The following is a 22107-nucleotide window of genomic DNA, read 5'->3' as shown; positions in this document are numbered from 1 at the left end:
GACTAGATCAGGGTAGACTAAAGCAGACTAGAGCAGGACAGACTAGAGCAGGGCAGACTAAAGCAGACTAGAGCAGACTAGAGCAAGGCAGACTAGAGCAGACTAGAGCAGACTAGAGCAGGGCAGACTAGAGCAGACTAGAGCAGGACAGACTAGATCAGGGTAGACTAAAGCAGACTAGAGCAGGGCAGACTAGAGCAGGGTAGACTAAAGCAGACTAGAGCAGGGCAGACTAGAGCAGGGCAGACTAGAGCAGGGTAGACTAAAGCAGACTAGAGCAGGGCAGACTAGAGCAGGGTAGACTAGAGCAGACTAGAGCAGACTAGAGAAAGGCAGACTAGAGCAGACTAGAGCAGACTAGAGCAGGACAGACAAGAGTAGAGCAGGGCAGAGCAGAGTAAAACAGAACAGAACAACGCTCCCAGCCCTCAATGTGTGGAGGAGTAGGAGGTCCCTGATGCACCCAGACAGGCAGCATCTTGCAGGATCTGATTCATGCCTTCTATTTTGGTAATCTTATGCAAAAGGCTGCACTAGACATGCAGACATGTACAATCACCAGATGTTAAGGCAGTGGAAACTGGAGAGTTGATTTATTGTCACTGGCTATGCACTGAGGGGTTATGACTGGCTCAATTCAGTAGTGTGGTTAAACCATAGAGATACCGTATATAGTAAACTCTAGACACTGTACTTCAACTGTTATGTGTTCTTTCAGTTCCCTTCTATTCAGTTCCATTCTATTCAGTTCCATTCTATTCAGTTCCATTCTATTCAGTTCCATTCTATTCAGTTACCTTCTATTCAGGTCCCTTCTATTCAGTTCCCTTCTATTCAGTTCCCTTCTATTCAGTTCAATTCTATTCAGTTCCCTTCTATTCAGTTCCATTCTATTCAGTTCCATTCTATTCAGTTCCATTCTATTCAGTTCCATTCTATTCAGTTCCCTTCTATTCAGTTCCATTCTATTCAGTTCCATTCTATTCAGTTCCCTTCTATTCAGTTCCCTTCTATTCAGTTCCATTCTATTCAGTTCCATTCTATTCAGTTCCATTCTATTCAGTTCCCTTCTACTCAATTACCTTCTATTCAGTTCAATTATATTCAGTTCCATTCTATTCAGTTCAATTATATTCAGTTCCCTTCTATTCAGTTCCATTCTATTCAGTTCCATTCCAGAACCGTGTTCTTCTCACCTAATAGTTGATTCACACTTTTTTAACATTTGAAGTCGCCTCAGAAAATTACTGTTGAAATCTTCTTATGAGATCTGTCACTTCAGCTTGTGTAGCTGACTTCATGGTCATAATATCTGGCTGGCTTGTGAAGCTGACTTCATGGTCATCCTATCTGGCTGACCAATGGGGAGTGTTTGGGTGTGAGTGTGTGTGTGTGTGTGTGTGTGTGAGTGTGTGTGTGTGTGTGTGTGTGTGTGTGTGTGTGTGTGTGTGTGTGTGTGTGTGTGTGCGTGAGTGTGTCAGGGCCGGCATTATGGGCGGGCCTTAGGGGGCCTCACCCGCCCGTCCAAAGAAAATATTTGTATTTTGATAATTTATTTGACCGATACTCACGCCGACAGAAAGACGCATCTACAGTGGCTTGCGAAAGTATTCACCCCCCTTGGCATTTTTCCTATTTTCTTGCCTTACAACCTGGAATTAAAATGGATTTCTTGGGGGTTTGTATCATTTCATTTACACAACATGCCTCCCACTTTGAAGATGCAAAATATTTTTTTGTGTGAAACAAACAAGAAATAAGACAAAAAATAACAGAACTTGAGTGTGCATAACTACCCCCCCCCCCCCCCCCCCCCCAAAGTCAATACTTTGTAGAGCCACCTTTTGCAGCAATTACAGCTGCAAGTCTCTTGGGGTATGTCTCTATAAGCTTGGCACATCTAGCCACTTTGATTTTTGCCCATTCTTCAAGGCAAAACTGCTCCAGCTCCTTCAAGTTGGATGGGTTCCGCTGGTGTACAGCAATCTTTAAATCATACCACAGATTCTCAATTGGATTGAGGTCTGGGCTTTGACTAGGCCATTCCAAGACATTTAAATGTTTCCCCTTAAACCACTCAAGTGTTGCTTTAGCAGTATGCTTAGGGTCATTGTCCTGCTGGAAGGTGAACCTCCGTCCCAGTCTCAAATCTCTGGAAGACTGAAACAGGTTTCTCTCAAGAATTTCCCTGTATTTAACACCATCCATCATTCCTTCAATTCTGATGAAAAACATCCCCACAGCATGATGCTGCCACCACCATGCTTCACTGTGGGGATGGTGTTCTTATTTTTTTCTTTAAGCAATGGCTTTTTTCTGGCCACTCTTCCTTAAAGCCCTGCCCTGTGGAGTGTACGGCTTAAAGTGGTCCTATGGACAGATATTCCAATCTCCGCTGTAGAGCTTTGCAGCTCCTTCAGGGTTATCTTTGGTCTCTTTGTTGCCTCTCTGATTAATGCCCTCCTTGCCTGATCCGTGAGTTTTGGTGGGCGGCCCTCTCTTGGCAGGTTTGTTGTGGTGCCATATTCTTTCAATTTTTTAATAATGGATTTAATGGTGCTCCATGGGATGTTCAAAGTTTCTGATATTTTTTTATAACCCAACCCTGATCTGTACATCTCCGCAACTTTGTCCCTGACCTGTTTGGAGAGCTCCTTGGTCTTCATGGTGCCGCTTGTTTGGTGGTGCCCCTTGCTCAGTGGTGTTGCAGACTCTGGGGCCTTTCAGAACAGGTGTATATATACTGACATCATATGACAGATCATTTGACACTTAGATTGCACACAGGTGGACTTTATTTAACTAATTATGTGACTTCTGAAGGTAATTGGTTGCACCAGGTCTTATGGGGCTTCATAGCAAAGGGGGGTGAATACATATGCACGCACCACTTTTCCGTTATTTATTTTGTAGATTTTTTTTTTAACAAGTTATTTTTTTTCATTTCACTTCACCAATTTGGACTATGTCCATTACATGAAATAAAAATCAATTGAAATTACAGGTTGTAATGCAACAAAATAGGAAAAACGCCAAGGGGAATGAATACATTTGCAAGGCACTGTATCTCAGATAAAGCATCCGAGCGAGCAAAACAGTGCCCCTCTTTGGCCAGACAGCATCATGGGCTACATACAGTATAGGAAGATAGAGGGGCGCTGCTCTGATTATTTATCTGGCGAGATAGTTTCAGCCACTTGCGAATTGAAGGATATTTGGCAGGTGCACAGTGCACTGTTCGGATGCCGGACGGTGAACTACTTATTGAAGTGTTTGACAATCAGATGAAAACACCATGACTGGTTGTGTTCATGCCGCATTAAAAGGTCGTACATTTTTACAGTTAAATTACGCAAGCACGTGCACCAGTGTTTAGTTAAATTACGCGAGCACGTGCACCAGTGTTTAGTTGAATTACGCACGCACGTGCACCAGTGTTTAGTTAAATTACGCGAGCACGTGCACCAGTGTTTCTGCTGTAGTCGTTTAAATGAGGGGCTGCGCCACGGCAAAATCATTGCCGCCACGCCTCCAAAAATATGTAACAAGAAAAAATATTTCTGCTGAGGTGCATTTTGAAGATGCTAGAACATACCACATGTACTATTCCTCTGCAAGCAAAACTAGAAAAATCTGACTACCCCTACTGACTACCTCTACTGACTACCTCTACTGACTACCTCTACTGACTACCCCTACTGACTACCCCTACTGACTACTCATTTCCTCCCTAATTTCCTCCCTAATTTCCTCCCTCGTTTCCTCCCTTGTTTCCTCCCTCGTTTCCTCCCTTGTTTCCTCCCTTGTTTCCTTCCTCGTTTCCTCCCTCGTTTCCTCCCTCGTTTCCGTCCTCCCTCGCTGTGACATCACTGCTCCAACTTTTGTGAATGTTCCCTCACCTACGTGATTAAGGGTCATGTATTGGTCTGATTAACATCATTAAAAAGCTATTCTCTGCTCAGTCCCTTAAAGATGGAATCCGCAGTAGGAGAAACAGCGCCACTGTCCACCCCACGGCCGTTGTTGTTGTTTTTTGTTTTGTTGACCAAGCGGAGGTGAGGAGCGTCGCCCAACGTGTTCAAATAAATCGCAGTACAAATTGTGGTGTTCTATGTGCAATGACGTCATAGGGGAAAGATTGTAATATTCCAAACAGATGTGGCTGTTTCACCATTCCAGCTTTAAGCATTATGACATAAGATTATACTGTAGAGGATTTATCAAGACATTACGTATGCTATACAAAGCATTTATAACATATAGTTTGTTTAAAATTGGACACACACAGACAATGAATGAAGCAATAGCACATGCCAATTGTATTGCATTGTACTTTTTAGCTTAGTGGGTAAGAGCGTTGTGCCAGTAACCGAAAGGTCGCTGGTTCGAATCCCCGAGCCGACTAGGTGAAACATCTGTCAATGTGCCCTTGAGCAAGGCACTGTGTGGGTGGGTGGGTGGGTGTGTGGGTGGGTGGGTGGGTGTGTGTGGGTGGGTGGGTGGGTGGGTGTGTGTGTGTGTGTGTGTGTGTGTGTGTGTGTGTGGTGGGTGGGTGGGTGGGTGTGTGTGGGTGGGTGGGTGGGTGGGTTGGTGTGTGTGTGTGTGTGTGTGGGTGCTGAAACAATACCGGAGCTGACTCTGACTAACTACTGAAGTCCCTGCCTGCTGCCATAGTCACACTGGCAGGGTAATTACAGGGAGGGAGGGAGGGAGAGAAAGAGAGGGGGAGGGAGAGAGAGAACGAGAGGGGGAGGAGGATATGTGGCTTAGCTTGTCTTCCTTTACTCCTTCTTTATGCAGAGTAGTGTAGAATAGAGCAGAGTAGAGTAGAGTAGAGTAGAGTAGAGTAGAGTAGAGTAGAGTAGTGTAGAGTAGAGTAGAGTAGAGTAGAGTAGAGCAGAGTAGTGTAGAGTAGAGTAGAGTAGAGTAGTGTATAGTAGAGTAGAGTAGAGTAGAGTAGTGTATAGTAGAGTAGTGTAGAGTAGAGTAGAGTAGAGTAGAGTAGAGTAGTGTAGAGTAGAGTAGAGTAGAGTAGAGTAGAGTAGTGTAGAGTAGAGTAGAGTAGAGTAGAGTAGAGTAGAGTAGTGTAGAGTAGAGTAGAGTAGAGTAGAGTAGTGTAGTGTAGTGTAGAGTAGAGTAGAGTAGAGTAGTGTAGTGTAGAGTAGAGTAGAGTAGAGTAGAGTAGTGTAGAGTAGAGTAGAGTAGAGTAGAGTAGAGTAGAGTAGAGTAGAGTAGAGTACAGTAGAGTAGAGTAGAGTAGTGTAGAGTAGAGCAGAGTAGTGTAGAGTAGTGTAGAGTAGAGCAGAGTAGAGTAGAGTAGAGTAGAGTAGTGTAGAGTAGAGTAGAGTATAGTAGAGTAGAGTACAGTAGAGTAGAGTAGAGTACAGTAGAGTAGAGTAGTGTATAGTAGAGTAGTGTAGAGTAGAGTAGAGTAGTGTAGAGTAGAGTAGAGTAGAGTAGTGTAGAGTAGAGTAGAGTAGAGTAGAGTAGTGTAGAGTAGTGTAGAGTAGAGTAGTGTAGAGTAGAGTAGAGTAGAGTAGAGTACAGTAGAGTAGAGTAGTGTAGAGTAGTGTATAGTAGAGTAGTGTAGAGTAGAGTAGAGTAGTGTAGAGTAGTGTATAGTAGAGTAGTGTAGAGTAGAGTAGAGTAGAGTAGTGTAGAGTAGAGTAGTGTAGAGTAGAGTAGAGTAGAGTAGAGTAGTGTAGAGTAGAGTAGAGTAGTGTAGAGTAGTGTATAGTAGAGTAGTGTAGAGTAGAGTAGAGTAGAGTAGTGTAGAGTAGAGTAGAGTAGAGTAGAGTAGAGTAGAGTAGTGTATAGTAGAGTAGTGTAGAGTAGAGTAGAGTAGAGTAGAGTAGAGTAGTGTATAGTAGAGTAGAGTAGAGTAGAGTAGAGTAGAGTAGAGTACAGTAGAGTAGAGTATATTAGAGTAGAGTAGAGTAGAGTAGTGTATAGTAGAGTAGTGTAGAGTAGAGTAGAGTAGAGTAGAGTAGAGTAGTGTATAGTAGAGTAGAGTAGAGTAGAGTAGAGTAGAGTAGAGTAGAGTAGAGTACAGTAGAGTAGAGTATATTAGAGTAGAGTAGAGTAGAGTAGTGTATAGTAGAGTAGTGTAGAGTAGAGTAGAGTAGAGTAGAGTAGAGTAGAGTAGAGTAGTGTAGAGTAGAGTAGTGTAGAGTAGTGCAGAGTAGAGTAGAGTAGAGTAGAGTAGTGTAGAGTAGTGTAGAGTAGTGTAGTGTAGAGTAGAGTAGTGTAGAGTAGAGTAGTGTAGAGTAGAGTAGAGTAGAGTAGAGTAGAGCAGAGCAGAGCAGAGTAGAGTAGAGTATAGTATAGTAGTGTAGAGTAGAGTAGAGTAGTGTAGAGTAGAGTAGAGTAGTGTAGAGTAGAGTAGTGTAGTGTAGTGTAGAGTAGTGTAGTGTAGAGTAGAGTAGAGTAGAGTAGAGTAGAGTAGTGTAGAGTAGAGTAGAGTAGAGTAGTGTAGAGTAGAGTAGAGTAGTGTAGAGTAGAGTAGAGTAGAGCAGAGCAGAGCAGAGTAGAGTAGAGTAGAGTAGAGTAGAGTATAGTAGTGTAGAGTAGTGTAGTGTAGTGTAGAGTAGTGTAGAGTAGAGTAGAGTAGAGTAGTGTAGAGTAGAGTAGAGTAGTGTAGAGTAGAGTAGAGTAGAGTAGAGTAGAGTAGAGTAGAGTAGAGTAGAGTAGTGTAGAGTAGTGTAGAGTAGAGTAGAGTAGAGTAGTGTAGAGTAGAGTAGAGTAGAGTAGAGTAGTGTAGAGTAGAGTAGAGTAGAGTAGAGTAGAGTAGAGTAGAGTAGAGTAGAGTAGAGTAGAGTAGAGTAGAGTAGAGTAGAGCAGAGCAGAGCAGGTATGTGTGGCCCCTTGGGCCGGGCCCCAGAACCTTGCCACACATTGGCTGCAGGGCCAGAGTCTGAGCCAGCTTGGCTACATCCCACAATATTTTGATTAGCTGTAAACTATGTCAGCCACTTGGCTGAAACACTCAGCTCCAGTCCAGTCCAGATGGATTGGTGCTAGAGCGAACCGGGTGAAGTTACGGAAGGAAAATAGTTGTCCCTATATGATTCTGTGTTTCAGTGAAAGTCCAGAGGAGGGATCACCCCCACTCATGGGACCCCTGTGTGAACTTCTGTCTAGGCTTTAGCTCAACAGGTTAACACAGTCTTGTGACCTGGGTTCGAATCCAGGCCTTTACACTTCTCTTCTCTCTGTTTTGTGTGCAGTGAAAGTTCATAAGAGTGACCACCCCCACTCGTGGGACACCTGCGTGAACTACTGTCCCCCCCAGCACCCATCCTCTCACTGTAAGACCAATACCTGGACCACCTCCTCCAACCCCTCCAGCACACAGGAATACTGCAAATGTAAGTATCACCTCTGCTTCTGTTTCTGTCTCCCCAGAAAACCAAAACTGTTTTTGTGAAAGTTCCCAGAACATTCGTTAGGTCGCAGCAAATGGTCTCATAACACAAAAACTGTCCAGTCGTGCCGATGATTATAAAATGTTTGTATAAAACAAGAACGTTCCTAGAACACATTTAATCTGTTATTTAAAGGTTCCCAGAATGTTTCATTAGGTTGTGGGATCCGTCTGATGAGAACATTGAGGGACATCACAAAACAAGAAAAATTGTCCAGTTGTGCAGATTATTCTACAATGTTTCTTTTAGGGTGCTAAAAACATTCACCTGATGTTACAAGAATGTTCCCAAAACATATTTAATCTGTTTATTAAAGGTTCCCAGAATATTTATTTAGGTTATGTGAACATTGTGGGGATATGACAAGAGATGGGTTCCCAAAACACTAAAATTGTCCAGTTGTGCTGACATTCATAATGTTTGTATCCGGCTGTACAAAACATTCCTTTGATGTCACAAGAATGTTGACAGAAAAGCCTTACTGAGTTCTTTAACACTAGGACTGCCTGGCCTTTCAGCCTATCAGTAGCCGCAAGAGAACGTTGCCAGGCGTCCTCTTTAGCATATGCATCAGATACATATCAACCCGCAAGGTGCGCAATCATAAGCATCATTGCTTGATAAATACTGCATAAACTATTGTAAAGATGAAATACATAAATAAATATTAGTGGAAATATATTCATGACAAGATATAAAAAAACAGTCATTTGTTGATTGTATCCGACGCTGTACTGTGCCCTTATGAGTGTGCCTTTACGCATGAATCAATGTTGTCTTCTCTTTATGCTTTGAGCAAGCCCCACAAACAAATCAGTTCCACTGCACACAGTTTTCATAGGCCTTGTTTGGTGTGTCGCGTAATCTCTCTGAAGAGGTTGCGTGGCATAGTCTCTCTGAAGAGGTTGCGTGGCATGGTCTCTCTGAAGAGGTTGCGTGGCATGGTCTCTCTGAAGAGGTTGCGTGGCATGGTCTCTCTGAAGAGGTCGCGTGGCATGGTCTCTCTGAAGAGGTCGCGTGGCATGGTCTCTCTGAAGAGGTTGCGTGGCATGGTCTCTCTGAAGAGGTCGCGTGGCATGGTCTCTCTGAAGAGGTTGCGTGGCATGGTCTCTCTGAAGAGGTTGCGTGGCATGGTCTCTCTGAAGAGGTCGCGTGGCATGGTCTCTCTGAAGCGGTTGTGTGGCATGGTCTCTCTGAAGCGGTTGCATGGCATGGTCTCTCTGAAGAGGTTGCGTGGCATGGTCTCTCTGAAGAGGTTGCGTGGCATGGTCTCTCTGAACAGGTCGCGTGGCATGGTCTCTCTGAAGAGGTTGCGTGGCATGGTCTCTTTTCTGTTTCCTTTTCTGTGCGCATGAGCAACAGTACGATCTCTGATGTGCTGCAACATCTGCATGTCACATAAACTCGTCACTATTTTCTACCCAAACCCTGCCATCCCTCCTAGACTCCTGTCTCACCGTGGCAGAGTTGGGATCAGCGTCTCAGTTGGCTCTGTTCTGGTTTTTCTGCGGCGAGGCTCAGGCATCGGAGGCGGAGGCTCGAAGTCAACATCAGAATCAGATGAAGACTCTTCATCAGCAACGTGGGATCAGTCCCGATACCTCCATCCGAATCCAACGCGTCTAAATTCTGCAGCATTTGCAATACTGTCAGCGCTTCCATTCGTTTGGTTGGGCTTGCCACTGAACTACACACAGTGTATGTTGTACTCAGAGTCTGATTTGACTCTCCCAGGGGAGATGATATACCATTTCCAGCCTTTCATAATTAAATAATTAGACCACCCACAATTCTTCAACAACACTATTGTTCGAAATTCAAGCATCGTCTTCACCCTCATCATTCAGATCAATCACCCTCTTCATCCTCCTCATCATTCAGATCAATCACCCTCTTCAACCTCCTCATCATTCAGATCAATCACCCTCTTCAACCTCCTCATCATTCGGATCAATCACCCTCTTCAACCTCCTCATCATTCGGATCAATCACCCTCTTCAACCTCATCATCATCATTCAGATCAATCACCCTCTTCAACCTCATCATCATCATTCAGATCAATCACCCTCTTCAACCTCCTCATCATTCAGTTAATTGAAGTCACATGCACCATTATCAGTTTCTATCTGCTTTCTGTCGCCCGTTCATCCATTGATGACAGAATAGCATATTTTAATTTTAAGTTAATTATGTTACTAGTTTTTGCTTAGTAGCCAGAGTAATACTGCTGCCGAGTGGTCATGTGCTGAACGCATGGACAGCACGAATATTCTTGTAAAAAGGGAAATGTGGAAATGGAGCTGCACCTCTTGAATTTTGAGAGTTATTTGACAAAGGTAAGTGTCATAGAAACTGCAGAATATGCTCTTTCTGACACTTTATAGAAATCAAAATGTTTTACCTGCACGTGATTCTGAAGGAAGATTTGATAAAGTGATGCTCCTTTCGCTGCATCTGTCAACTACAAGATGCGCCCATCTCTTCATGTAAAATTTGACAACTGATAGGCCTAATATTGCAGCTCTGTGGGTGTAACATTTATTGACAATTTTGATACCTTCTGGAAACAAAGGATCCACCCAAATCATTTGGGTTCCTGGATGCTTTCACAGCATTACAGTGGGGGAAAAAAGTATTTAGTCAGCCACCAATTGTGCAAGTTCTCCCACTTAAAAAGATGAGAGAGGCCTGTAATTTTCATCATAGGTACATGTCAACTATGACAGACAAAATGAGAAAATATTTCCAGAAAATCACATTGTAGGATTTTTAATGAATTTATTTGCAAATTATGGTGGAAAATAAGTATTTGGTCACCTACAAACAAGCAAGATTTCTGGCTCTCACAGACCTGTAACTTCTTCTTTAAGAGGCTCCTCTGTCCTCCACTCGTTACCTGTATTAATGGCACCTGTTTGAACTTGTTATCAGTATAAAAGACACCTGTCCACAACCTCAAACAGTCACACTCCAAACTCCACTATGGCCAAGACCAAAGAGCTGTCAAAGGACACCAGAAACAAAATTGTAGACCTGCACCAGGCTGGGAAGACTGAATCTGCAATAGGTAAGCAGCTTGGTTTGAAGAAATCAACTGTGGGAGCAATTATTAGGAAATGGAAGACATACAAGACCACTGATAATCTCCCTCGATCTGGGGCTCCACGCAAGATCTCACCCCGTGGGGTCAAAATGATCACAAGAACGGTGAGCAAAAATCCCAGAACCACACGGGGGGACCTGGTGAATGACCTGCAGAGAGCTGGGACCAAAGTAACAAAGCCTACCATCAGTAACACACTACGCCGCCAGGGACTCAAATCCTGCAGTGCCAGATGTGTCCCCCTGCTTAAGCCAGTACATGTCCAGGCCCGTCTGAAGTTTGCTAGAGTGCATTTGGATGATCCAGAAGAGGATTGGGAGAATGTCATATGGTCAGATGAAACCAAAATATAACTTTTTGGTAAAAACTCAACTCGTCGTGTTTGGAGGACAAAGAATGCTGAGTTGCATCCAAATAACACCATACCTACTGTGAAGCATGGGGGTGGAAACATCATGCTTTGGGGTTGTTTTTCTGCAAAGGGACCAGGACGACTGATCCGTGTAAAGGAAAGAATGAATGGGGCCATGTATCGTGAGATTTTGAGTGAAAACCTCCTTCCATCAGCAAGGGCATTGAAGATGAAACGTGGCTGGGTCTTTCAGCATGACAATGATCCCAAACACACCGCCCGGGCAACGAAGGAGTGGCTTCGTAAGAAGCATTTCAAGGTCCTGGAGTGGCCTAGCCAGTCTCCAGATCTCAACCCCATAGAAAATCTTTGGAGGGAGTTGAAAGTCTGTGTTGCCCAGCGACAGCCCCAAAACATCACTGCTCTAGAGGAGATCTGCATGGAGGAATGGGCCAAAATACCAGCAACAGTGTGTGAAAACCTTGTGAAGACTTACAGAAAACGTTTGACCTGTGTCATTGCCAACAAACAGTATATAACAAAGTATTGAGAAACTTTTGTTATTGACCAAATACTTATTTTCCACCATAATTTGCAAATAAATTCATAAAAAATCCTACAATGTGATTTTCTGGATTATTTTTTCCTCATTTTGTCTTTCATAGTTGACGTGTACCTATGATGAAAATTACAGGCCTCTCTCATCTTTTTAAGTGGGAGAACTTGCACAATTGGTGGCTGACTAAATACTTTTTCCCCCCACTGTATAAGGCTGCGTTGAGACAATAACTTATCAATGACGCTAGTCCAGCTCATTTAATCCCTACCATTGTGTCGCTGAGTTGTCATAATAATTCAGCAAATGTACGTTATCCTAGGGGCGTTGGAAGACACAATGTAAATAACCTAATTTATGTCCCTCTTACTGCCCGGAATGCCTCTGCTGATCCTACAGCTATTGTATGCAGTAATCATATGCCTATAAACCAGAGTAATACTGTTAGCACTGAGGTGGTGTGCCTGTTACCAGCCCTTAGTAAACTTTTGGAAAAAATGGTGTTTGACCAGATACAATGCTATTTCACAGGAAACAAATTGACAACAGACTTTCAGCATGCTTATAGGGAAGGACATTCAATAGGCACAGCACTTACACAAATGACTGATGATTGGCTGAGAGAAATAGATGATAAAAAGATTGTGGGGGCTGTTTTGTTAAACTTCAGTGCGACTTTTGACATTATCGATCATAGTCTGTTGCTGGAAAAAACCAATGTGTTATGGCTTTACACCCCCTGCTATAATGTGGATAAAGAATTACCTGTCTAACAGAACACAGAGGGTGTTCTTTAATGGAAGCCTCTCCAACAAAATCCAGGTAGAATCAGTAATTCCCCCGGGCAGCTGTCTAGGCCCCTTACTTTTTTCAATCTTTACTAACGACATGCCACTGGCTTTGAGTAAAGCCAGTGTGTCTATGTATGCGGTTGACTCAACACTATACACGTCAGCTACCACAGCGACTGAAATGACAGCAACACTTAACAAAGAGCTGCAGTTAGTTTCATAATGGGTGGCAAGGAATAAGTTAGTCCTAAATATTTCAAAAACTAAAAGCATCGTATTTGGGACAAATCATTTACTAAACCCTAAACCTCAACTAAATCTTGTAATGAATAATGTGGAAATTGAGCAAGTTGAGGAGACTAAACTGCTTGGAGTAACCCTGGATTGTAAACTGTCATGGTCAAAAAATATTGATACAACAGTAGCTAAGATGGGGAGAAATATGTCCATAATAAAGCGCTGCTCTACCTTCTTAACAGCACTATCAACAAGGCAGGTCCTACAGGCCCTAGTTTTGTCGCACCTGGACTACTGTTCTGTCGTGTGGTCAGGTGCCACAAAGAGGGACTTGAATGTACACAGAGAGCTAACATTAATAATATGCATGTCAATCTTCCCTGGCTCAAAGTGGAGGAGAGATTGACTTCATTACTACTTGTATTTGTGAGAGGTATTGACGTTGAATGAACCGAGCTGTCTGTTTGTACTACTGGCACACAGCTCGGACACCCATGCATACCCCACAAGACATGCCACCAGAGGTCTCTTCACAATCCCCAAGTCCAGAACAGACTATGGGAGGCGCACAGTACTACATAGAGCCATGACTACATGGAACTCTATTCCACATCAAGTAACTCATGCCAGCAGTAAAATTAGATTTTAAAAAAACAGATAGAAATACACCTTATGGAACAGTGGGACTGTGAAGCCACACAAACATAGACACAGACACATGCATACACACACATGGATTTTGTGTTGTAGATATATGGTAGTAGAGTAGAGGCCTGAGGACACACACTTAATATGTTGTGAAATGTGTTATGAATGTATTGTAATGTTTTTAAATTGTATAACTGTGTTAATTTTGCTGGACCCCAGGAAGAGTAATGAGGATCCATAATAAATACAAATACAAATATTGTCACTCATCAGATTATTGTCAATTTGATATTGTCTCTTATTATGTATGAAATTAGTTTCGGTATAGTTTAGGTGTAGTTTCGATGTTCCCACCAGACTCTTCCCACAACCTAATGAACCTTTAATGAACAGAGGAAATGTGTTCTGGGTATGTTCTTGTAACATCAGGTGAATGTTTTTTGCAGCGTAAAATAAACTTAGAATCATCCGCACAACTGGACAGTTTTTTGTGTTTTGGGAACATATATTTTGTGATGTCCCCACAATGTTCCCACAACCTAATGAAACATTCTGGGAACCTTTAAACGACACAGACTAAATGTGTTCTGGGAACGTTGTTGCAATATCAGGCAAACCTTTTACACAGTCGCTAAATTACACAAACAAGTGTCTCCTCCCCCAGGTATGTCTCCTCCCCCAGGTATGTCTCCTCCCCCCAGGTATGTCTCCTCCCCCCAGGTATGTCTCCTCCCCCCAGGTATGTCTCCTCCCCCCAGGTATGTCTCCTCCCCCCAGGTATGTCTCCTCCCCCCAGGTATGTCTCCTCCCCCAGGTATGTCTCCTCCCCCCAGGTATGTCTCCTCCCCCCAGGTAGACCCATTGTAGCAGCAATTGACTCTGTGACGTCCAACATTTCTAAGTTTGTGGACCACCACATTAAACCGATGGTTGAGAATCTCCCATCTTATGTCAGACACTAGTCACATGGTCTCATTGATAGAGGGCTTAGGAAAGATACCAGAGGGCGCCCTGCTGGCCACTTTTGATGTGGAGAGCTTGTACACTAACATCCCACACATTGGAGGCTTGCAGGCACAGAAGAGAGACCCTGCCTTTGCTCCATCCAATGAACTGAACTGGTATCCCAGAACAATAGCAAAGGACCTTGTGAAGATGCTGGAGGAAACAGGTACAAAAGTATCTATATCCACAGTAAAACGAGTCCTATATCGACATAAACTGAAAGGCCGCTCAGCAAGGAAGAAGCCACTGCTCCAAACCGCCATAAAAAAGCCAGACTACGGTTTGCAACTGCACATGGGGACAAAGATCGTACTTTTTGGAGAAATGTACTCTGGTCTGATGAAACAAAAATGGCCATAATGACCATCGTTATGTTTGGAGCTAAAAGGGGGAGCTTGCAAGCCGAAGAACACCATCCCAACCGTGAAGCACAGTGGTGGCAGCATCATGCTGTGGGGGTGCTTTGCTGCAGGAGGGACTGGTGCACTTCACAAAATAGATGGCATCATGAGGAAGAAAAATTATGTGGATATATTGAAGCAACATCTCAAGACATCAGTCAGGAAGTTAAAGCTTGTTCGCAAATGGGTCTTCCAAATGGACAATGACCCCAAACATACTTCCAAAGTTGTGGCAAAATGGCTTAAGGACAACAAAGTCAAGGTATTGGAGTGGCCATCACAAAGCCCTGACCTCAATCCTATAGAAAATGTGTGGGCAGAACTGAAAAAGCGTGTGCGAGAAAGGAGAGTTACACCAGCTCTGTCAGGAGGAATGGACCAAAATTCACCCAACTTATTGTGGGAAGCTTGTGGAAGGCTACCCGAAACGTTTGACCCAAGTTAAACAATTTAAAGACAATGCTACCAAATACTAATTATAATATGCCATTTAGCAGATGCTTTTATTCAAAGCGCGGTACAGTCATGTGTGCATACATTTTTTCGTATGGGTGGTCCCGGGGATCGAACCCACTACCCTGGCGTTACAAGCGCCATGCTCTACCAATTGAGCTACAGAGGACCACATATAGATAATTGAGTGTATGTAAACTTCTGATCCACTGGGAATGTGATGAAATAAATAAAAGCTGAAATAAATCATTCTCTCTACTATTATTCTGACATTTCACATTCTTAAAATAAAGTGGTGATCCTAACTGACCTAAGACAGGGAATTTTTACTAGGATGAAATGTCAGGAATTATGAAAAACTGAGTTTAAATGTATTTGGCTAAGGTGTATGTAAACGTCCAACTTCAACTGTAGATGATGTCTTTGTGCTCTGGGAAGGAAGTCAGCAGGAACTAAAATTAATTCCATGCTCTGCTAAACGAGAGTTCTGAACATCTCAGATTCACCATGGAGACTTGATGAGAGAAAAGCATACTACCTGGACTTATGGATCCTCAAAGAGAATGATGCATTACATACAGACGTATACACTAAGCCCGCAGACCTCAATACCCTGCTACGTGCGGATAGGATGCACACCTTTTGAAGGAACCCCCCCACTGGTGGTCTATAAGCATGGTCGCAATATTGGGGATAGATTAGTGAGATCTGACCTGCCCCCCCCCCCCCCCCACCCCCGAGCCCACTCAGACACCCTTGACACCCCATTCCAAATCGGAACTACAAATGCGGCTCATGCGCACAGTGCAATAGCACTACAAAAAAAACATCCTTCTGTAGACACCCGCATACAGGTTGAAAAATCCCTGTTAGGGGTATCATCTCATGCAAGACAACGGGAGTGATCTATCTCATCGCCTGTACATGTGGGAAAGCCTACGTAGGACAAGCGAAAAGACAATTGAAACAACGCATAGCTGAACACCGCAGGTCAATCAGGTGTAAGAACACTGACTATCTGGTAGCAGCTCACTTTGTTGAAGCTAACCGTCCCATCTCCTTTATTATATTATTATACACAGGAGGTAACATGGAGATCCTACTACTACAGAGGGAGCCCTACTGGATATCCTATTTAAAAACACTGACCCCTAGTGGTCTGAACGTTGACCCCTAGTGGTCTGAACGTTGACCCCTAGTGGTCTGAACGTTGACCCCTAGTGGTCTGAACGTTGACCCCTAGTGGTCTGAACGTTGACCCCTAGTGGTCTGAACATTGACCCCTAGTGGTCTGAACGTTGACCCCTAGTGGTCTGAACGTTGACCCCTAGTGGTCTGAACATTGACCCCTAGTGGTCTGAACATTGACCCCTAGTGGTCTGAACGTTGACCCCTAGTGGTCTGAACATTGACCCCTAGTGGTCTGAACGTTGACCCCTAGTGGTCTGAACGTTGACCCCTAGTGGTCTTAACGTTGACCCCTAGTGGTCTGAACGTTGACCCCTAGTGGTCTGAACATTGACCCTTGTGGTCTAAACATTGACCCCTTGTGGTCTGAATATTGACCCCTTGTGGTCTGAACTTTGACCCCTAGTGGTCTGAACATTGACCCCTAGTGGTCTGAACGTTGACCCCTAGTGGTCTGAACGTTGACCCCTAGTGGTCTGAACGTTGACCCCTAGTGGTCTGAACATTGACCCCTTGTGGTCTGAACATTGACCCCTTGTGGTCTGAATATTGACCCCTTGTGGTCTGAACTTTGACCCCTAGTGGTCTGAACGTTGACCCCTTGTGGTCTGAATATTGACCCCTAGTGGTCTGAACGTTGACCCCTAGTGGTCTGAACATTGACCCCTAGTGGTCTGAACGTTGACCCCTAGTGGTCTGAACGTTGACCCCTAGTGGTCTGAACGTTGACCCCTAGTGGTCTGAACGTTGACCCCTAGTGGTCTGAACATTGACCCCTTGTGGTCTAAACATTGACCCCTTGTGGTCTGAATATTGACCCCTTGTGGTCTGAACTTTGACCCCTAGTGGTCTGAACATTGACCCCTAGTGGTCTGAACGTTGACCCCTAGTGGTCTGAACGTTGACCCCTAGTGGTCTGAACGTTGACCCCTAGTGGTCTGAACATTGACCCCTTGTGGTCTGAACATTGACCCCTTGTGGTCTGAATATTGACCCCTTGTGGTCTGAACTTTGACCCCTAGTGGTCTGAACGTTGACCCCTTGTGGTCTGAATATTGACCCCTAGTGGTCTGAACGTTGACCCCTAGTGGTCTGAACGTTGACCCCTAGTGGTCTGAACATTGACCCCTAGTGGTCTGAACATTGACCCCTTGTGGTCTGAATATTGACCCCTAGTGGTCTGAATATTGACGTTGATCTCAGGCCCTTCTTCTGAACAATTATATTTTCTATTAACAAGTCTTATGAATGAATATATTCTTTCTACAGCTTATCAGCGTACACCCAATATGTTCCCCCTGTTGATAATTGCTTATTATGCATTATGGTTGAACCAAAATATTACATGTAACCAAACATTTATGAAATTGGAAATAATTAAATATATATGTGAAATTAAATTAAACAATAATGTATGTTGATGTTAATCTTATGCTAATGCTAATGATAACAATAGCCTAATATATGAAATATGCTGTAAACTATTGTCTTTTAACAGTTTCATTCAATTCATTCTAATCAACCTAATAATTATGACACACCGCTCACTATTGTCATTGGTTGCACTAATTGCACTGTTTTGTCTACATGACCTGGTTCAAGCGTTCAAGACATCACCCTGAAGAAGGCACAGTGATGCCGATAACGTTGGTGGTTTACCCAATAAATGACTGGGAGTTTATACATAAGAGTGTAACTTTCTATGTCTTTATAAACCCACCAGACTGTTCCCACAACCTAATGAAACATTCTGGGAACCTTTTAAACGACACAGACAAAATGCGTTCTGGGAACGTTCTTGCAACATCCGGCAAATGTTTTTATAGAAACATTATCCACTACATGGCCAAAAGTATGTGGACACCCTTTCAAATGAGTGGATTCTGCTGTTTAGGCCATAGCCGTTGCTGACAGGTGTATTAGATCGAGCACACAGCCACGCAATCTCCATAGACAAACATTGGCAGTTGAATGGCCCGTACTGAAGAGCTCAGTGGCTTTCAACGTGGCACCGTCATATGATGCCACCTTTCCAAAAAGTGAGTTAGTCAAATTTCTGCCCTGCTAGAGCATTCCCGGTCACCTGTAAGTGCTGTTATTGTGAAGTGGAAAGGTCTTAGAGAAACAACGGCTCAGCCGCGAAGTGGTAGGCCACACAGGATCACAGAACGGTACCGCCGAGTGCTGAAGCTTGTAGCGGGTAAAAATCGTCTGTCCTCGGTTGCAACGCTCACTACCGAGTTCCAAACTGCCTCTGGAAGCAACGTCACCACAGTAACCGTTCGTTGGGAGCTTCATAAAATGGGTTTCCATGGCCGAGCAGCCGCACACAAGCCTAAGATCACCATGCGCAATGCGAAGCTTGGATGGAGTGGTGTAAAGCTCGCCGCCATTGGACTCTGGAGCAGTGGAAACACGTTCTCTGGAGTGATGAATCACGCTTCACATTCTGGCAGTCTGACGAACAAATCTGGGTTTGTCGGATGCCAGGAGAACGCTACCTGCCCGAATGCATAGTGCCAACTGTAAAGTTTGGTGGAGGAGGAATAATGGTCTGGGGCTGTTTTTCATGATTCGGGCTAGGCCCCTTAGTTCCAGTGAAGGGAAATCTTAACGCTACAGCATACAATGATATTCTAGACAATTCTGTGCTCCCAACTTTGTGACAACAGTTTGGGGAAGGCCCTTTCCTGTTTCAGCATGACAATGCCCCCTTGCACAAGGCGAGGTCCATACAGAAATGGTTTGTCGAGATCGGTGTGGAAGAACTTGACTGGCCTGCACAGATCCCTGACCTCAACCCCATCGAACACCTTTGGGATGAATTGGAACGCCGACTGCTAGCCAGGCCTAATCGCCCAACATCAGTGCCCGACCTCACTAATATTCTTGTGGCTGAATGGAAGAAAGTCCCTGCAGCAATGTTCTAACATCTAGTGGAAAGCCTTCCCAGAAGAGTGTCTCTCTCTCTCGCTCTCCTCTCTCTCCAGCCCTAGTGACTTCTCTCTATCTCTATCGCTCTCTACAGCCCTAGTGTCGACCAACTTCTCCCCTGGTTCCACCACCACCACATCAGGCCCTGGGTCAACCAGCCAGAGCTCCAGCACCCTGCCTCGTACAGCTGTCCCTATGAGCCCACGCAACTCCATGATGAAGAGACGACAGAAGAACAAAGAACATAAGAGCTCATGTATGATAACCCCTCATGATAACCCCTCATGATAACCCCTCATGATAACTCCTTGTGTTAACCCCTCATGATAACCCCTCGCGATAACCCCTCGTGATAACCCCACATGATAATCCCGCATGATAACCCCTCGTGATAACCCCACATGATAATCCCGCATGATAACCCCTCGTGTTAACCCCTCGTGATAACCCCTCGCGATAACCTCACATGATAATCCTGCATGATAACCCCTCATGATAATCCCGCATGATAACCCTCATGATAATCCTGCATGATAACCCCTCGTGATAACCCCACGCGATAACCCCTCGTGATAACCCCACATGATAATCCCGCGTGATAACCCCTCGTGATAACCCCGCATGATAACCCCTCGTGATAACCCCTCGTGATAACCCCCCGTGATAACTCCTCGTGGTAACCCCTTGTGATAACCCCTCGTGATAACCCCCCGTGATAACTCCTCGTGATAACCCCCCATGATAACCCCTCGCGATAACCCCTCTTAGTAACCCCTCAGTAGTCCCCTGTAGCTCAGTTGGTAGAGCGTGGCGCTTGCAACGCCAGGGTTGTGCGTTCGATTACACGGGGGGCCAGTATGAAAAATGTATGCACTCACTAACTGTAAGTCACTCTGGATAAGAGTGTCTGCTAAATGACTAAAATGTAAAAATAGCCCTCATTGTAGCCCCACATTGTAGCCCCACATTGTAGCCCCTCATAACAGCCCCTCATTGTAGCCCCTCATTGTAGCCCCTCATTGTAGCCCCTCATTGTAGCCCCTCATTGTAGCCCCTCTTAACAGCCCCTCATTGTAGCCCCTCATTGTAGCCCCTCATTGTAGCCCCTCATAACAGCCCCTCATTGTAGCCCCTCATTGTAGCCCCTCATTGTAGCCCCTCTTAACAGCCCCTCATTGTAGCCCCTCATTGTAGCCCCTCATTGTAGCCCCTCATAACAGCCCCTCATTGTAGCCCCTCATTGTAGCCCCTCATTGTAGCCCCTCTTAACAGCCCCTCATTGTAGCCCCACATTGTAGCCCCTCATTGTAGCCCCTCATTGTAGCCCCTCATAACAGCCCCTCATTGTAGCCCCACATTGTAGCCCCTCATTGTAGCCCCTCATTGTAGCCCCTCTTAACAGCCCCTCATTGTAGCCCCTCATTGTAGCCCCTCATTGTAGCCCCTCTTAACAGCCCCTCATTGTAGCCCCTCATTGTAGCCCCTCATAACAGCCCCTCATTGTAGCCCCACATTGTAGCCCCTCATTGTAGCCCCTCATTGTAGCCCCTCATAACAGCCCCTCATTGTAGCCCCTCATTGTAGCCCCTCATTGTAGCCCCTCATAACAGCCCCTCATTGTAGCCCCTCATTGTAGCCCCTCATAACAGCCCCTCATTGTAGCCCCTCATTGTAGCCCCTCATAACAGCCCCTCATTACAGCCCCTCATTGTAGCCCCTCTTAACAGCCCCTCATTGTAGCCCCTCATTGTAGCCCCTCATAACAGCCCCTCATTGTAGCCCCTCATTGTAGCCCCTCATAACAGCCCCTCATTGTAGCCCCTCATTGTAGCCCCTCATTGTAGCCCCTCATTGTAGCCCCACATTGTAGCCCCTCATTGTAGCCCCTCATAACAGCCCCTCATTGTAGCCCCTCATTGTAGCCCCTCATTGTAGCCCCTCATAACAGCCCCTCATTGTAGCCCCTCATAACAGCCCTTCATTGTAGCCCCTCATAGTAGCCCCCTCCTGGAGAGCTACCATCCTGCAGGCACCAACTTTAATCCAGTTCACCTGATTCTCACCAGGACATTGATTGTGGTAGCTAAATCAGTTACAACAAGGTTGGAGCAAAACCCTGCATACCATTTCCAAGAGTAAGGTTGGCAACCCCTTTGTATAGTGAGTATAGAGTCCTGTCTGATGTTTCCCTCTCTCTGTCTCTCTCTCTCTCTCCCCAGCCGTGTCCCTGGCGTCCAGTAGTGTGGGTCCTGGTGGTCAGATCGTCCACACAGAGAGCAGTGAGATCATTCTGAGAGGAGACCCCCTCAATGGCTTTGGGGTCCAGCTACAGGGGGGAATCTTTGCTACAGAGACCCTCTCTGCTCCCCCGCTCATACGCTTCATAGAGCCAGACAGCTCTGCCGAGAGGTGAGGTGTACAGACAGACAGACAGGCATTCAGCCACACACACACACACACACACACACACACACACACACACACACACACTGCTGAAACCTGAAGTTTGTGGTTGTAATGTAGACACAGACAGTGATCTAGAGATGGAACATCAGATGGGCTCCAGATAGTGTCACAGACACTGCCACTTCAGACAGATTGGTTTCTGGTGTGCCGTTTTAACAGCTAATGAATCAGGCCAACAGACAGAATGGAGAAACATAGTAAGGTGTTTTGGCCTTTTGGCCAGACCGTTATTTCTAAATTAGAACAGATTCTCCATTGACTTGTCTGGTTAAAGATGGTTAAAGATGGGTGAATAAGTGATGAATGGCTGCAAAACCAATTTCCTCTCGGAGATAATGCATGTACAGTGGGGGGAAAAAAAGTATTTAGTCAGCCACCAATTGTGCAAGTTCTCCCACTTAAAAAGATGAGAGAGGCCTGTAATTTTCATCATAGGTACACGTCAACTATGACAGGCAAAATGAGAGAAAAAAATCCAGAAAATCACATTGTAGGATTTTTAATGAATTTATTTGCAAATTATGGTGGAAAATAAGTATTTGGTCACC

The 22107-nt window shown here is 44.8% G+C and overlaps 1 protein-coding gene across 1 annotated transcript in view; it reads left to right on the top strand.

Moving 5' to 3' along the window:
- Positions 1-21506, top strand: part of LOC311117500 (glutamate receptor-interacting protein 2-like) — a gene marked incomplete at both ends in the record, with an annotated part of 81208 nt that extends 59702 nt beyond the window's left edge. Inside the window, 3 exons of the mRNA XM_084192423.1 lie at positions 7227-7367; positions 19188-19349; positions 21313-21506. Coding sequence (XP_084048549.1) covers positions 7227-7367; positions 19188-19349; positions 21313-21506 — 497 coding nt within the window. The remainder of the gene's footprint in view (positions 1-7226; positions 7368-19187; positions 19350-21312) is intronic.
- Positions 21507-22107: the final 601 nt, after the last annotated feature.

Source organism: Coregonus lavaretus, assembly GCF_964263955.1.
Source record: "Coregonus lavaretus genome assembly, contig: HAP1_SCAFFOLD_1948, whole genome shotgun sequence".
NCBI lineage: Eukaryota > Metazoa > Chordata > Actinopteri > Salmoniformes > Salmonidae > Coregonus > Coregonus lavaretus.
Note: the sequence above shows the minus strand (reverse complement) of the source record. Positions and strands in the feature narration are given on the sequence as shown.